Raw genomic sequence first — 18,374 nt, 5'->3', positions numbered from 1 at the left:
TGTTGCCTTCAGGTGCTGTCAGAAATATAACATCTGACTTAAGCCGCATAAAAACACACCAAGAAGTGTTTTAAAAATGAACAGGCGATTAGCATAAATACTCTCTGTAGTGACTGTCCATGAAGGAGAGAGAGAAAGAGACATGTTCGAGGTAGGTGAAGCTCAGCTGATCTGCACAAATATCAGTATCACTGAATGAAACTGCGAGAATTCTGGCTTGTGAAATGCATGTACAAAATGGAGTAGTGCACTTGGCAAGCTAGCTGGCTTTCTAATGTAGTAAAATTAACTTAAGCCTAACGTGCTGTGTCGACCATAACGAGCCATCTGTTTGACTGAATATTGCACATGTTCCTATCGCGGTACATAATTTCATGGTAACGTTATTGTATTGTATTTTTTTCCTGTGAAACCTTTGACATTTTGCTAATACATGAGTGTTGAATTCATAACGTTAACGTTTAAAGTCAGTGTTGTGGTGTAACGTAAGCCTATATGTGTTGCTGTACTGCGGCTTTTAGCTGTCTCTTGGATGTGGAACATTTTTAAGAAGTAAAAGCACATATATTTTAAAACATTTATTGCGCTTTTAAGGCAATTTCCCAACAATGTATTTTTCAGTCACAAACATGTTTTTGGCACACCAAATAATGCACACATTTACAACATACTTAACGTTTGTTCAGAAAGCCCAAAGCCACGGTCAACTAAACTCTAATAGTTTAATGGCTTAAATTAAAAAAAAAAGAAAAAAAAAAAGAAAAGAAAGAAAGTTCAATGCCATTTCAGTTTTGTTGCTCTTTGTTTTGCATAAGGTTTATCGGGATCCCAGAAATCCATCTGTTTCCATTTCAAACAACAGGCCTTTATGGTTTCTGCTCCACTATCCCCTTTTATTGTCCCAAAATGCTAACGACCACAGCAATGAAATTGCTATCACATTTTTATGTAAATGTGATACATTCTGTGTTCAAGAGTATGAATGAAGCTCCACGTGGTTTATACAGAACTTCAAAGTATATTTATGTTAAATTATTATTATTTTAAAAACACATCTAAATGCATCACATTTAAAGCTATCCATTTTTATATCTCCTGCAAACATGTTTCCATATAAAGCAACCCCGCCTAGTAACCCAGTCCCCAAAGTGTTAAAACTCAGGGCTATACAGTTCTTACTCTCCAATGTCAATATAAACTCAACTATCTCAAAGCATTTGTAGTGGATTGAAAACAAACTGTCAAATTCTCCCTTTTCTGCAGATAAATGATATATTAGTATTACAGTTAAAATCTTGAAATAAGAAACTGAATGAATTGACATTGCTGAAAATATTAAAGGTAACACTTTCCCAGTTCCCTAAACACATCTGTGCATGGTTGTCTAGCAGCTTTCAAAGAGTTCACTGTCAATATCCCGCAGGTCCTGGCCAGCTAGACGTGGTGGGCTGGTGCATGTAATGTTGTTGTATATGGTGATAGTTGTATCAGGCTCTTCACCCTCTGCGTGGGTCTCCACTTGCCGAGGTATCACCAACGGATTCCTCAAGCTGTAGTTTCTGAGGGGGAGGGCGCTGCAGTCACATTTCCATCGGTTCCCAGACAGCAAAAGCTTTTCCATATTCTCTGGGAAATCAGGTACCATGCTTGTTATGGCATTCGCTCTCAGGTCCAGATAGCGCAGCCTTGGGAGTAGTTGCTTTGTGCCATTCTGCAAAAATTGTCGACATTCATTGTTGGACAACAGCAAGTACTCCATATTCTTGAGGCCAGAGAATGTATGGGTTGTGAGAACCTCCAGCTTATTGAAACTCAAGTCCAGTCCCAATAGGCCCACCAGGTCCACAAAGCTCTGGCGTTCGACCACAGAGATGTTGTTGTGCTGCAAGAAAAGCCTCCGTAGACCAGAGAGTCCAGTGAAAGCTTGAGTTGTGATCCTTGTTAGGCAGCCTCTGTCCAGATGAAGGCTGTGAAGCTTTGACAGACCTTTGAACACTTGGTCTGGCAGACTGTGGAAGCAGCTACCAGACAGGTTGATGACAGCCACATGAGAGAGCCCTGTGAAACTACCCACTTGTGCCTCCTGCACTTGGTTGTGCTCTAGCTCTAGGACCTCCAAATGACCTAGCCCTTCAAAGATCCTTTCCCCCAGGGCTCGGATCTTGTTATAGCTCAATCGTAGCTCTTCTAAGTACTGCAGATCACGGAAGGTCCTGGGCCTTATTCCAGTGATAGAGTTGTTGGAAAGACGTAGTACATGAAGGCTGTGCAGGCCCAAGAAAGTGTCGTCATGGAGAGAAGCTAGTCTGTTGTTAGTGAGATCTAGCCATCTTAGCGACTTCATGCCTACAAAGGCTCTAGGTACCACTGTCACAATCTGATTCTGGGCCAGGTAAAGCTTTTGTAGTTTAGTGAGTTTAACGAACACATTAGCTTTGATGACCTTGATGTAATTTCCTGTCAGATCCAACTCTTTAAGCTCAGCAAGATTTTGGAAAAGCTGTGGCTGCAAGTAAGCGAGTCTGTTTCCTGCAAGGACAAGCTCTCGTAGACCTTGCAGGTCATTGAAAGCCGCCTCAGGTAAAACTGCAATTGAGTTCCACCCTAGGTTGAGAAGCCACATGTGTGAGAGTCCTGCAAACAGTCTTTCCTCAATACGAGTGAGCTGGTTGTTATGCAGACTAAGTGAAGCAATGTTAGGTGTATTCTGGAAGATTGTACCTGGTAACACCCGGAGGCGATTTCGCTCAAGGTGAATGTGTGCTAGCGACCTAAGTCCCTTGAAAGCTTGAGGGTCAAGTGTCACCAGCAGGCCACTCTGCAAATTCAAAAAGTCCAGGTTGGTAAGATCCTTAAAAGATGCTGCCGGGAGAGGTGAACAAGTTGCTATCCAGCCAGAGAGAATGAGTGGATTGGGGCATGTCTGATGGGACTTGTGTGAAGTTACGAGCACTGCAGTACATGTTGAGCTCCAAGCTGTAGTCATCATGCAGACAGGTGCATCCCTTAGAACATGGAATAGGCTCTTCGGCCACTTTCTCTCCAGCTGTGTCAGGGTCTGGCAACACCAGTGATGTTCCCAGTACCCACAACACCAACAGCACAATGGTTTGCATACCAGCTGTGGAGAGAATATTAATAAATAAATATAAATACTCTTCAAATACATATAAAATCCCTGCAGACTGCTGTTAAAATGTGATGCCTTCCTATTTTTGTAATTGCAGTTCTTTTTTAGAAATTTGAATTTAATTTGGTTTTCAGCCTAAATGATGTTGCTTACCTTAAATCTGAGAGGTCTTGATTTAAGCTGAACAGGCTACGAAACACTGAATGACTGAACCTTGTGCAATTGTTTGTATGCTGAATGGAAAGACTGCCAAGCCCCCAAAACCTTCTTTCGTGAGTCAAGTGCAATGAATATACAGTTAACCCATTCATGACCATTAGACTACTGAATGATACTAGTCATTTTGTACTGACCTGACTTTTTTTCTATTTCCAATTTGTTTTTCCACCAACATTGACTTTATATGTTCCATTGCCTTAGTAAGGTGTTACCTCTACTTTTGTAAAATTCTAAGAATTATTTGTACATACCTCAATTACTCTTAACACATCTCACACATACTTTATTGTTAACCTAAAAGGGGATTCAGTGGAAATGGCCTTTGTTGTTTACTAAAGTCAGGTTCCTGTCACTGAGTGCATTTGCTGTAGATTTTAACTGATATATAGTGGTAAAGAGATAAGGGGTACCCAGTGCACTAGACCAATTTATGATTTTTTTTCTTTTTTGCTTATACTTTACCTTTTCAAGAAAGGAGCATTTGACGAGGGGTAGTAATATGAGGCAAAATTGTATTTAATTTCTTATCTCATATTTTTAAATGCCAGTGCCGTTTCTGTTTAATTCACTTGTTTGACTGTGCAGGATGTGGTCAGTTCCAATGGTCCATTTCCTAATCACATCTGTAACTGTAATGACTAACTTTCTGTTTACTCTTTTTTTTTTTTTTTTTTTTCATGGTATTTGGGTTCTTTTAGACAACCATGAACTGGTCATGCCCTAAAGGACAACCAAATCTTGATACAATGTATGCTTGCACATGAATTTTATTGAATGACTTGCCACCTCGAACACTATAAAGAAAAACTTGAATATATCCTTTACATTTCAAATGTTTATCACTCAAATCTGGTTCTCTTCTGCAGCAAATAAGTAAGCCAAATGTTAGCAGTTAGGCAGTGTACGTGATGCACAGCACAACCATACCTTCTTCAGCTGCTAAGGTTGCACTCAGTAGATGTACTGGCAAATGCATTACCTTTCTAATTATTTTGATTTTATATTGGAGTGATAATAGTCCCCTGCAGATTAATTGATATGAATGCCCAAAATCTATTGCTGTTTAATTTTAAATCTAAAATTAATATTTTTAAATGTGTAAATCATTGAACAGATTTATATTGAATAATACATTTGGAACACTTTGGACAGTACACAGAGTGACTCAAGTATCTTTCTATTAATTTGATTATTTTTTGTGATATTTTTATTTTTCATGGCATTAGAAATGTGTCATGTGAAAAGACCACTGTGTCCTCACTGAAATCTTTTTGTACTTCCTGCCAACCAATGTCTCATTTCCCTGAAATTGAGGAGTCTAATACATTAAAATATTTATTTATCTTGCCAGCAGAGAGCACTGCTGATCTGTTGTCACATCTAGGCTCAAAAGCTTGGTATGTCCTCTATATGTTAAGGGCTTGCTTAACCTTCTAAATGAAAATGTTTAATGCTAAATATAGTATGACCAGAAGTTGTAAGCGGATCATTTTAAACATAGATCATTATGATGAGTCTGTCAGGTAACAATATAGAGCTGGTGCTCTCATATTTCCTAAAGTCTTTGAGCAAGGCATATTGGCTTCACTATATCAACACTCGAAAGGGAGTTTGTCTGTTAACCTTATCAAGTAATTTTAAAAAACTGAAATACAACACTGCAGCTTTCACTGCTTTCTATCAAAAACTTGCCATACAGAGTGGCAACTATAGTTAGTTGTTTCATTATTGTTGCTCCCCTGACAAACACCTCTAACTGACTCATTCCCTGGCACTCAGACAAAGATTTCCAGGTTTGTCAGTGGCGTCCTGAGTGGAGGAGAAGAGTTTTCATTGTGGCAGAGCCTGCTGCTGTAGCTGTAAATTCTTGCCTGGGCTGTGCTTGTTCTTCGTGAAGAATAACTTCCTCATATTATTCTGGATACATTTTGTGCTTCCTCAGCAGTAGGAACATGCCTGAAAGCTAATCTAAATTGGATGGGTGCACGCGGATCATTGTTGAAACCCATCATAACCTTCTCCTTCACTCTACTGCTATGCAAATAAATATCAGAACTCTTGACATGTAATGCCAAGGACACACACTACAATTTTGTATGATCTGTTAAAACTGTACACAGATTAATTCAGTTGCTGCCCTGTCAGGTCTGTTTAAGTCACATCTCTTTTGTATTGACAGACATGTTTTAATTATTGTATGTCAACCTCGCACGTAGAAAGCAAATTAGTATTCTTCTGGTTTTGTATGTGTGGTTTATTAAATCTACTCAATATTTTATAAATATTTTTGTTGTAAATATATCACGTAGTCAAAGATAAAGTAAAGGGGTTCTTTAAGCCCTTGTCTTAACTTTTAACCAAGTTTCATTGAAATATGCAACAAGTGTTTGAGATAAATGTTAAAATTCATCAGTTGACCTATTAAAAATAGGATTAAGACTCTCATATTCTTATCTTTTGTTTTGTTTGTGTTGAGTTTTTGTTTAGGCTGGCAGCCAAGTATTTGTACACAATGTACCGTCAGAGCTGATTCTGGGTTTACCTTGAAACCATTTGACTTTCCCAGTTACATTATCAGACATAAAACACTGAGATTAACCGACACTTAAAAGATCTAGTTTTTATTTTTGTAAAGCAAAACAGCCAACACCACAGTACAATCCTAGAAGAACTAGCTCTAAAATTGACAGAACCATAAGGCAACATATGACTCCTCCTGTGCTGGTGCAGTGAGCCACTAGATATGCATAATGTTGGACCCTACTGTTTGTCTCATCAGTTGCACATTACAGCACTGCATTTTAATACGTGGGACATAGGGGTGCGTACAGCGACGGGTAGACAACCAAAGGAATTACTTTTTTTTCCTTTGGCTTTGGTTTTCCCTGCCCTTTTGCTTTAATAGCGCCCACACATTAAGGTTAAGAAGGTTAAAAGATGGAGCTCAATTTCTTATTCTCTATTGCTATAAACTAAGCGGAGAGCTTTAATTAAACTAAATTGTTTTTTTTTTTGTCCCTATACAGACTTAAAGTGAGAACAATCCAGCTTCCCCAACAAGTGAAATAAGGTAAGCTGAACAGGTTAAATTTGAGTAATTTCTTGTGACACAAACACCAAATTTATTTTGAATGACAACCGGCTCAGTCAACACTGCCATCCACTGGCTGATCGTTGGACTCTTATCCCTTCACAGTAATTTAAAACAAAACCAAAGAGAAACATGTCTTGTTTGAGAAAGGCAACTTTAAATCAGGGCTGTTCGGTGGCCTTTCACCCATTGAGGGGATGGTGGTTCAGTGCTGCTCTGAACCCTTTGACAACCAAAGACCCCGACACCCCTGCAGTTGCTATTAATAACACCGAGAGCTCACAGTCAACTCACTGCTTTCTTAGAGGAGAGAGAATCCGTCGCATTTATCTTGACTCAGCCACTGTTTCCCAATTGATCGTGATCATTGTGACCAGAGCAAATCACTGCAGCTGAGGACCCAATTAAGCCATTTGATTTTGCCTATTGGATGTGTGCCACAAGATGGATTTATTTGTAGCACAGGCTTTTTATTGTTACCCATTCTGTACAACACCCTAGTGAAGGCCCTGTGTCGATACATGTTGGCTGAATAAAGAACAGACTCCGTAGGTCAGTTAACAATTAGGTAAGGTAGGAAGGTGTGGCCAGCAGATTCATTAACATGGATGAGCACTGACTTTGCTGAATAACCTTGAACACACCCAAATAATGTCAGCTTCTAAGGTTTGAAAGAAGACCGATGAAAGACACTTCACGCGCTCAAACCCACACCAAAGTCTGTCCAAATTAGCTGCCAGGCTTTGAATCATAGAGGAGACCTGGATCCCATTCAGAGGAAGAAATAAAAGCAGCTGTCCCAGGAGAAACTCAGAAAAGAAAATGCATAGACCTCTTTTAGGTCTCTCATCCATTTATTCACTCATTTATATCATGTTACATGGCCTGAGCATGACGAGAAAATATTTCAATTGAAGGACACAATTAGTGGTTTATTTATTATGCACTTATCCTATAGTTTTAGATTCAGTTTTTTTATCTATGCAGACTCAAATAGGTAGAATGACCCCCCAAAAAAGCTGAGAAGTACAAGGCTACATTCTTATGAGAGGCAGTACGTTTTTAAAAGTACCGTGTGTATAACTCCCCCTTCCTTTCAGATGCTTTGCACTTCATCTGAATGTAATTTTGAAGGACGAGTATTTCATTTTTTCTGTACAGCTGTGTCCAGGTGAAAGAGTGATCCAATTTCAGGCAGTGTTATCCACATCTTCATATATCTGGGCCAAACAATAAACACATATACATAGCAACACGCTCAGCTGAGGCGAAGTCAGTAAAGCTGCTGTCAAAGTCTGATGACATGCGGAAGTTTTGAATGGCTGGTTTGTAAGTAGAGCAAATCCTGGTTTTGCAGCTTAGTTGACAGCAGGTGCAGCTTGAGTTGCACTACTGATGTGATCTTGTCTAGTTTTCTTATTTCAGTTATACACTCAGTTCATTCTGCATATCAGTTAGTCTGTAATAAACACTAAACCCGGGAGTCATTGCTTGTCTTCTAGCTGTGCATATGCTGTGTTTGATGCAGTTCATGTTACCCAGTTCCTCAAAACCTTTTTATTCTGAAATGACCAATTAGTTTTAAGTTCATCATAGATATGCAGGGTAAAATGTGTGTCATTGCAAGGTGATGAAAATGGTTGCATGTTATCAGTATGTAGCCCCAGAGCTCCTGCTCCACATTTAGGGTAGTAGAGTGAATAAATGTGGATACAAGTGTAGGTCAATAATAAGAAATAACGCTGTGCCTGTGGGATGAGAGGAATATTTTGAATGTTCCTTTTCTTAGACAGGGATTGTAGCACACAGATAGCACTTTAGCAAGGTTTTATTGGAAAGTGCTAGATCCCTTGTTTGGTGGTGATTTTTTTTTTTTTTATTATGGCTCATGAAGAGACTTTACAAACCACACCACAGGCCATTGTACACACAAATTGCCCTCCCTTCATCAATATTTGAATCTTTCATAACTGAGCCTCAGCAGCTGAACAAAGCAAAAGATTTGTCCCCATGGATCTATATGACAAAATATCTACCACAGCTCCTCAAACAAAGAGAGTTTTAGGATTCTAGTGAACAAAAGTTTTAAAGGCGTCTTAAAGCTGAAGGAGGATGTTCACATTGTTGTAAGGGCCTCATACGTTTATTAACAACACACAATGCTCTCCAATTATAATTCACAATAGACAATGAATAAATGAATTATTAAATAGTCCAACAGTAGAAACAGTAGTTTCGCTGCAGGAGAGCTCATTTTGGCTGGCAGCATTGGTCCTGTTTCTGCTGTTTGAATACAGGCAACTGTGATGTTAGTCCTCTGGAGAGATATAAGGCTGCTTCATTCCATCTGATTTTATTTGGGCTTCACACTATTGTTGCCCTCCTGACTGAGAATGGTTTACTGCAATTGTCTTCTGTCTGTGTGTTAATGAACAGAATGGGGACATTGTTTTCTCTTGTACATATTTCAGTCACATGCAGTAACACTATTTTCTCATGTTTTACCACTTAGGTATAAAGAGATTTAACATTTTTGAAGGTAGTGATGAGGACAAGAAATTGTACATTAACAGTAAAAAGAAATCGCAGTTCCCCTTTCAGCTAGTATTTTACATAATATTAAGCTAATGATGCTGACCTTTTGTGCATGTATTTTTTGAGCGGTCTTACTAGCATGGAAATGATTCAATTGTATTTTAATACATGTAACCTTGGTGTATCATATGTGTTTCTAAATTTGTAAATTAGTGGTGTCCAAACTTTTCATTCCAGCAGCAACATGGAGCCATGAGCCTGTTCATTTAAGAGACTATCGTAATGAGTGAGTTTTAATAACTTTGTGCTGAAACCTAGAATCTGTAGTCATCTGTAGCAAATAGATGAATTTATCACCATTGACTTTCATTCAACAGTATTGGTGAGTGAATTTCTTTCATCATGTACAATTGAAAAGAAAATAAGTCCAATGCACATGCTTTGATCCTTCAGCTACTCTTGCTGCTTTTCTGGGAAAATCACAGCAACTATTTTAGTGAGACAGTCCTTTTATAGTTACCCTCTGCAAAGAGTTTTCCATGCTCGGCTATAAATTGAGCCACCTCGTCGCTAGCCCTTGTAGTATTATCCTAAGTGTGGTTGACCTGAAAAAAATGTCTAAGTGGCCAGTCAAGCTGTCTCCCTTTCTCTTTTCACTCTTTGCCCATGTTGGACTTGAAGGACTTGTGTTTAGCTTCAAAATGTCTTCCTATGTTACCATAACGATTGACTCTTGGCGAATTAAACAGACACATTTCCGCTTGAGCTCTGTAAGCGCACTCAGTGTGTCCATATGGTGACACCCATCACTGCATTTTAATTTGGTTAGAGGGCTAAATATAATTGTAGTATTAAAATAACATCACCAGCCATAAACACAAAGATTTACTGATTTATGCCCTGAGTGTAAATCCATATATATTTGAATTTTGTATTAATGGCAGGTTTCATGAATCTCTTTTTGAAGTCGTCTTCTTTAAAAAAGGACTAGGTCTTTAAAAGTCTTTATGCTGGTCAATGTCTCATGTGACTTTGTTACTAAACCTGGTGTCCAGAGCGCTTCTGGGAGGCTTGCAAACTTATGGAATGGATGTGCAAGAAAGAATGGGATAAAGAGGTGCAGCCAGTCTGAAATTACAATGAGGCCGAACAATTATTAGCCATGTCTGTGACTTGAATGGCTGTTGTCATTCAGTGAGTAGAAAGAAGAAACAGGCAAGAGAATGAAGGATGAGAAAAATAAAATTAGTACATTATATGACGATTACCAAATACAATAAAACAGGCCACTGTAGTCCTTCTTCCCTCCTAAGTCACTAAGATTTCCAGAATAATGTGGGATCCACTTTAATTTTATCGTGACCCAAAAGGTTCCATAACATGTATTTGAAAATCACTGTGCTTTATTACACCAAACCTGATTTTTACATTTCATCAGCTTGCCATCTCTCACCCTTTCCATGACATTTCTTGATTAACTGTGGTCAAACTATGAGCTCTGCTCTTCACTGTCTGTCACCAATATATGACTCATCTCAGTAATTTTTCAGTTTCTAAATCCAAGTTATCGAGGTAGTTAATTTATCATTATACAACACAAGGTTGTCAATGAAATGAAAGTTTGTGCTCCATTCATGCTACACACATAGAACTTACCAGATAATTAAATGTAGGCGAGAATACGGTAACATAGGCCTATACAATAAATAAAATAAAACAATACATATAGTTAATTAGACATAGACATTTATACATGCATGTATACACCCAGGAAAAAAAGTCTGCAGTGCATGTTTTGAAATTGCATCTGGGGGAATATAAACAGAAGCAACAAGTCAGTGATGATGTTTTTTTTTTCATTGTCTGTCTGACATTTGGGAAATGTTGTTCATCCACTTTGACTGCATTTGAGCACCAAGCATCATCGACGTAAACAGAGTCCGCCTCCTCTCATTTTGCCGGAGCTCTGACAGCTCGGAACACAGTCCACGCGTCGAGTGCTTGATCTGGGATGTTGCTGTAGCAGGTCTCTGTAAAGATGTGGAACAGTTCCATTATGTCCAGACCGGACATTAGCCAGAAGCAGCTATAAGTCCATTGGGGGAAGCATTAGCTCCTATCCAGGCTCTCTCTCCTCTTCTCTGGAGTGATCATATAACCCGCCATGGTACATGGTCCAGTTGATCGGGCTGGGTGGATCGTCTCATGGTCTGCTACTCTTTAATCCAAACTCCAGCATTCTTTTCTATTGGAAAAATAATTTTACTTGCAAGTAATTCAGGTGTATGGTGCTACATGTGACCTTTTAACATAAAGAAACTTGTTAACATAAATTTGGGGCAGTAGTTCACGTGCTATAAATGAGTAACGGCACCACGAGAAAGGCAGCGGCCTCTTTTCACCTCTCTACACTGCATTTTACATTTTTGTATAAGTGTTTTTTCCCCAAGCAGTCTAGATTGAATTGCAGCACAGAGCTATACAGGACAGAATACAAAAAGCATTCTTCTCTTACAGTATAAAGAGAGCTAATGCAGAAGGGCAGATGGCCTGGAAACCAGACTAATCTGCAAGCTCATGTTTCGTTTGCTCTGGCAGATTTGTCTGCCCCCCCACCCACCCATTCAGACAGATTTTCACCCATCCTGGATCTGGTAGAGCCAATCACAACCATTTATCTAATATGGGGTGGGTTTGACATGAGGACCGCCATTGTTCGTAAACAACCCAAATGGTTTCTGGTGATGTGGAACTGTTTCTGTTGAATCCTGTCAGTATTAAATGAACTGGACAGAATATATTCTCTTAAAGAAGAACAAACAACTGCACTTCAAGGTTTTGTTAGTAAGAAATATGTATTTGCTGTACCGACAGGATTTGGTTTAATTTACCTAATATGCTATATTACATTTCATTGCTCTAACTGGTTGTAGGTCTATCCAATTGCGTCCAGAGGCATTTTGGTTGGCGCCCGTTGATAACACATCTTGGTAATTGAAAAATAACTTAGAGGCCCAGGTGATGCCAGGCTAGGGAACAAATGAAAGACTTCCATCCATCCATCCACCTGCATACAGGGTCGCGGGGGGCTGGAGCCAATCCCAGCTGACATTGGGCGAAAGGCGGGGTACACCCTGGACAGGTCGCCAGTCCATCGCAAGGCCACACATAGACAAACATCCACTCACACTCACGTTCACACCTAAGGACAATTTTAGAGACACCAAATAATCTAGCCTGCATGTCTTTGGACGGTGGGAGGAAGCCGGAGCACCTGGAGAGAACCCACGCAGACACGGGGAGAACATGCAAACTCCACACAGAAAGGCCGGGGCAACCAGTTGTTTGAACCCACATCCTTCTTCCTGTGAGGCGACAGTGCTAACCACTGCACGACCGCGCCGCCCCAAATGAAAGACTTAACTATATAAATTTCTTCAATTAAAGAAATTAATTGTAATCATTTATTTAATAAAGCAAAGGAAAGACCAAAGCTCGAGGTATTCGCATAAATCTCTTTGAAGTGATGGTACACAATTTCTTTAGACTAAAAATGGAAATTTGCACCTTGACACTGAAGCCAGTCCCCTCTTTCTTTAACAAAAACATGCACAGATACAAACAAACACACTTTTGGCTAAGGTGTCCGTCATCCCAGGCAGCACTGGGAGCACTTTATTCAAATTATCCTTGAACTTGGAGCCGAGAATTCCTTGTGGACCTCTCATATTTCTTTCTGTTTGTGATCTCTGTTAGAGGGGCATCAGTGTGATCACCTCACAAACGGAGCAGGAGACAGTGAAATATAGGTTAAACCAAAACTTGGTTGGTGGGGGAATTGAGTAATGTAAATCATATCAATATGGATCTCAATATTTCAGCCCTAGTTGTTACAAACTCTATAAAGGTGAGAGTTTGGAAAGCAATGATACATGGCGATAATCAGAGTATAACAGATTTTTAACCCGGGAAAACAGTCCCTATCCCAAAATAACATGACCTTTCTTCCTGCCTCGGGCAAGAGAAAAGACTTTCTAATGTCTTTGTCGGCTGTGGAGGCATATCTCAGAGGAGTTCCACATTCCTAATCTCTGTGTGCCTCCTTTCAGAAACTCTCAGATTTTGCTCCAAGCTGCTTCGCTTGCTTTTATAGCGGCACAATGATCCTGGCTATGTTACTCTGCACTGGCTTGTAGAATGGATTAATTTGGAGCATTGACAGCCTATTCTGTCCCTGCTGATATGCATTTATATGAAGGGAATTGCTCCCTTATTAACAATCTAGCTTGACTGCAGTACAGTGGAAATTGTGACCATTCATGTCTTCTCTCCTTTCAAAATGAACAAAGTTCCCTGTAGATTTTCTATTTTTTTATTAAAAAGGACACACCAACATAACACAGTGCTTGCAGATTAGAGTATTTGTTCATTATATTGCTAGTTACAAGTGGTAGAGTGCATGAAAAGCAATAATTGTTCCAACACAGACATTAGTCCTACTCATTCTTTCAGTCTATACCTTGTAACCTACACAACAGCAATTTTCCAGTAAGATGCTGAAATGTCCCCCATTATCTTGCATGGTAACTCACATTTTGTAATTACTTGTTTTTTAATAAGCAGCTAGAGGAATGCCTCTGCAGCAGGACGCGCAGCCTGTCACAGTCTAGTTTTTCATGTAGGGTACTGAGAGATGTAGACAGCTTGTCATTCGAAGATTCTCACTGGGCTCCTTCTTCGTTGAGTGTAAAGAAATGTTAGAATTGGGAATTCTGGAGTCAGGACTTAAATCAAGTGAAGTAATTTAATAAAGTTATGGAAAACATCGGGCACAATATTACACATCTGTTACACCCCTAAAATTGCATCCTTGTTTGTAGCTGTGGACAACTTTGCCATATTGCATGGTTTAATTGCGTTCATACAATTAAGTCTTATGTTCACTGATAAATCCACCCTGAGCCCCTGAGCGCGTCTGTTTCAAACCAGCAGAGTCAGCTGTTCCGTTAGCCTGTTGTTAGTGAGATTGATGATAAGACTGTAAATTACTGGATACGATGTGGCAGATGAAGGTTGCAGTCTGAGTCTAGATAGTGGGGGCGTGTGGTGTAGATGAGCAGTGGTGTGATCATTGCTGAGAAAAGAGGATGCCAGAATGCACTGCCCAGTGTGTCTGAAAATGGTTTCATGGCACGCAGGAGTTGATAACTTGATAACAATAAACATAAATCATTTTTATTTACATAAGCTCTGTCACCTTTAATAATTCCTTTTTTGAATTAGGCCTACATTGGGTGCATCTTTTGAAACACACGTTGAGGATATATGTAGATTGCTTCTCATCTTTGTAAAGCCAAAGGCTAATAAATACATAATGAATCTTCAATAAGTAAGGCTGAACCTCTGTCTTTCATCTGTACACCCTGATGAAGAAAACCATGTTGGGCCAAGGGAGCAAAATCCACTGGGGATCCACACAAAGCCGACCTTTTCACACTTATTTCTTTGCCTGTCTGTCTGCAGGTGTGTTATTGTCTGTATTTGTCCTCTCTCTGATATTCGGTATATTGTGGAGCAAAACACATTTCCCGAAGATCCTGGAGCTATTGTCAAATAATATTGACAAAAAGTTACACTGTTGCACCTCTTGTCAGTGTAAATAATTGCTTTTTGAAAAACGAAAATCTGTCCCAACACATTGTAGAAGCAAGGAAATGTAAGGAAAACAATAAATGCATGTAGTTGCAATGAACAAGGGCAATGAAGTTGTCCAGTCCCAGAGGACTCTCTGAACTAAAACCTGTGGCACACTTTTCTTTTACCCCAGTGCATTTGCTTTTCCCCTGTAGGTTTGGCTGTTTGTTAATTTGTGAGTACAATCCTACAATTATTTCATGTTCAAAAAAATCATGCAGCTTTTTTTTTTTTTTTAAATGTCATTGCTGTAGGATCAAGATTTTTCACACACCAGGACATGGCCATGCCCCTCAGTCTGACGGAATTAGGTTATTGTGCTGATTTAATTTCCAGAGGGAACCACCCTGGTGGTAGGAAACATCATTTGCTAATTAACAAGAATGTCTCCTGGCGTTTTCAAGAAAATGACAGTGCTCCCAGAGGCTTGTTAAAACTGAAGTTCTGATAAGACGGCACGGCTGTAAACAGGAGTAATCTGCAATAACAGGAATGAATTCTCCAACAAGTGTAAAAGTAGAGTGAAAAGCAAAGTGATCCATATGTGCCCTCAGTCAATTGCTGTGTTGTCCTTAACAAGTGAGCTGCCTGCCCACCATAGTTCTGGTGCTTTTGTTTAGCAGGTGGAACATTTCTGTGTGGGGTTTATGGTTATTAGCAACGAAAGAAGAATTGAATTGGTAAATTTTGTGTGTTTGTTTGTAAGTGTGCTAATTTTAAAACGCAAGAAAAGGTGCTACATTTCCAATGGAAAATATTATTTCCTGTGGTTGAAGTATTTGAGGAATTATATGTATTGCATTTAAAATTAAATGTAAGTCTATACTACCAAACACATAGACACTGCTTTGTTCTCGTTCATTCATGTGCTATTCTACTGTTCTTGTGCTTATTTAATCATACACCTTATCAACAAGAGACAAATTTGAAACCTCTGACTAGTTTAATTCGAAGAGGTATAAGCACTTGGCTGAATCAATTCAGCTTGTTTATTAATCTATGCCTTGATAGATAAGCGTGCATTAAATGTTTCACACGAGAGTAGTAGCAACAACAATCAGCACACCACAAAGCTTTTGCAATCATGTTTTTACCAGCTCAGAAATATATCAAAAATACGATCGATGTTAACTTTTAATTAAGGACATGGAGACCATTTTTACGTGCCTTCATCTCAACACGCCTGGACTACTGCAACAGCCTTTTTACTAGCTTGACCCAAAAATCTTGATTGACTCCAGACTGTCCAGAACTCAGCTGCCAGGCTTTTAACCAGAACAAAGAAATATGACCATATCACCCCTTTTTTAGCTTCATTACACTGAGAGCTTTTATTTTATTTTTTTTATTCTATTTTATATTTACTTTTAACTTGTATTTTAGTCTCTTAAGTGTTTGCACTTGTGAAAGCACTTTGTAACTTGTTTTTGAACAGTGCTCTATAAATAAAGATGATTATTATTATTGTTATTATTATTAAAAGAAATGTCACTCAGCGGTCTGTAGTAAGGCTACAATGAGAGACTCAATGTGTATAGCTCCCAGTGTTTGGATTGAATGAGTGTGAAAGTGAGTTTGTAGCCTGCTGCTGGTATTGTGTTAATGCAGTTGAACAAGCAGTTTAACAAGAGCTTTTTTATGAAAAGTTCTAGTTTACTGATCCAGAGCTTTGGACTAAGTAATACACTTATTAGTTAAACACTATGAAGTAGGTAGGTAGGTAGATACACTATGTGAAAGTCAAATAGACAATATAATTTTTATAATGACAGAATAATCATCCTTTTAAATCATGCATGTACAGCCTGAAAAAGGTTTTGAAAGCACCATAAGTAGAAGTTAGCACCACTGAACATCATGGCCAAGATTACTTACCTTATTGTGCAGCTTAACGCAAACACGAATAACAACTAAATGTTCAGCCTGGTTTCATGTTGATAAATTGCCAGTGAGCGATGGTTTCAGAGGAATTTAAAGCAGCAAATCTACCAGGTCAAATTACCTAATCATAACTATCAAGGACAAACAAAGACAATGTGTTAAAAGAACAATGGGTGTGAAGATACGGCCAGAATACTGGTTTCGAACATTCACAAAATGAACTAACATTATCGACATAATGTGCAGAAGTAACAGTTCTGATGTTATGTCAAACATGTCTATGTATTGTGTTGCAGAGATATCTACTGAAGTTGGCATGCTAATGAGCTAGCCCTGGATCATCCTGTGTCGTAATACCTTTGTAACTAATTTCCATTACATTACCTCAAGAGGCAATAGTCCAATAGTACAGCTCAGCCCTCCCCATTTCAGCTGGGAGATGTGCATGTGGCAAGTTTTCTAGGTTACACTAGCTTCTTTTTAGTCTAATAAATAAAACCAACAAACAAAATACACTCACAAAATGTCAAGAAAGGAAATATTCTTACACATTTTTATTATCAAAAGACAAATAAAACTGTACACCTTCTGAATTTCAATTTCTCTCTTTCACTGAACTAATTGGCTTGTTAACACATTGTAAAACACACTTCATTCCAATTCAAATGTTGTGGTTAGTGTTTCCAACAATGACCAACTCAGATTTGGTCGTAATAAACCCTGCCTGCTCGCCAGCTCCAATCCTGGCGCCCATTCCAAGCTCGGCTATAGGACCTCTAAATTAGCTGCACCGCTAACTGAGCTAACTAGCAGTTAGCAGTAAGTATGACCTGATATGTGATGTGCTGACCCCTGTTTTTATGGAGTATGAATTTGACCGGTGAAGAGTACTCTCCATTCTTGCACGTTGTACCTTTTTTTTTTTTTTAAGTCTGGAGAATAGAGTTATTAAAAATAATTTTAATGTAGACAGTATAATGACAGTTAAGATTTTACAGCTGGCCCACACTTAAACAGAAATACCCATAAACTGTAGTATATTGTACAGAAGAGGTCCCTGGCTGCACTCATGTGCTCTTCCATATTGTTGATGATACTGAGCCGAGATACCATCTTGTGTGGTGTTGGGGTGGGCAGCTAATGGAACCAGCTAGAATCTGAATTTAAAAAGGGAAAAACAACAAAAAGGTTTCATAAAGCACCAACAATGCTACAGACAACTTACCTCTGTAGAAATGTGTTTCTTTGTGTTTTTTGATTATATGCATCTTCTTTAAATTGCTGCTGGTACACTAGACCTTACCATCAGCTAAATGTTTTTCTTTTTTAGTTAAAAAGAAAGAGGTAAGTCAGTTTAACAAATCAATTATACAATGCTAAAAGATGTAGTAGCTTTACTGACATTATTTAATGTTCCTACTGAGAGGTAAACACAGTCCACTAACATTGTGCTACAGTTGCTTATTGCCAATGACTATTTCTTTTGTACAAGGTAGGGTATACTTAGATGGTATATCTAATACATGAAAATAAGTTGACATCGTTGGTGTGCACAATCTTGCAGAAACCTTGTATGATGTAAAAGGCAGCCATAGAGGTTTTCCACAAATGTTTCATGAACTTTGGCCTTTTCAGCCAGACTGCACTGAAACTATTTCAAAATACCACAATGAATCTGAATCACTAGTTTAACTGAAATTTCATATAATTCAATACAAGAAATGGGCAACATGGGGATTATATTTTACTGCACAAACAATGTATAGAAAACATTTAAATGCTCAGTAGATTCCCAGGGTAACTGGAGGATGTGAACTGTCAAAT

The 18,374-nt window shown here is 38.8% G+C and overlaps 2 protein-coding genes across 5 annotated transcripts in view; one reads left to right on the top strand and one right to left on the bottom strand.

Moving 5' to 3' along the window:
* Window positions 1-18,374, top strand: part of mrtfbb (myocardin related transcription factor Bb) — a 77,189-nt gene that overhangs the window by 505 nt on the left and 58,310 nt on the right. Inside the window, exons 1-2 of one of the 4 annotated variants that reach the window (XM_038703388.1) lie at window positions 28-151; window positions 6,376-6,419. The gene's annotated coding sequence lies outside the window, so the exon portion shown is untranslated. Of the gene's footprint in view, window positions 1-27; window positions 152-289; window positions 378-6,375; window positions 6,420-18,374 lie in introns of those variants that run through there. The other 3 variants (XM_038703384.1, XM_038703379.1, XM_038703461.1) reach the window with 3 other exon arrangements.
* Window positions 564-3,441, bottom strand: igfals (insulin-like growth factor binding protein, acid labile subunit). The gene is given in 3 exon segments (XM_038703514.1): window positions 564-2,870; window positions 2,872-3,121; window positions 3,284-3,441. Coding segments are annotated over 2 exon segments (1,731 nt in total). The 5' UTR covers window positions 3,117-3,121; window positions 3,284-3,441; the 3' UTR covers window positions 564-1,384.

The sequence above is a fragment of the Micropterus salmoides genome, unplaced genomic scaffold (assembly GCF_014851395.1).
Source record: "Micropterus salmoides isolate LMB-PRFRI ecotype aquatic unplaced genomic scaffold, ASM1485139v1 Ms_hic_scaffold_10, whole genome shotgun sequence".
NCBI lineage: Eukaryota > Metazoa > Chordata > Actinopteri > Centrarchiformes > Centrarchidae > Micropterus > Micropterus salmoides.
This window is presented reverse-complemented; position numbering and strand designations above follow the sequence as displayed.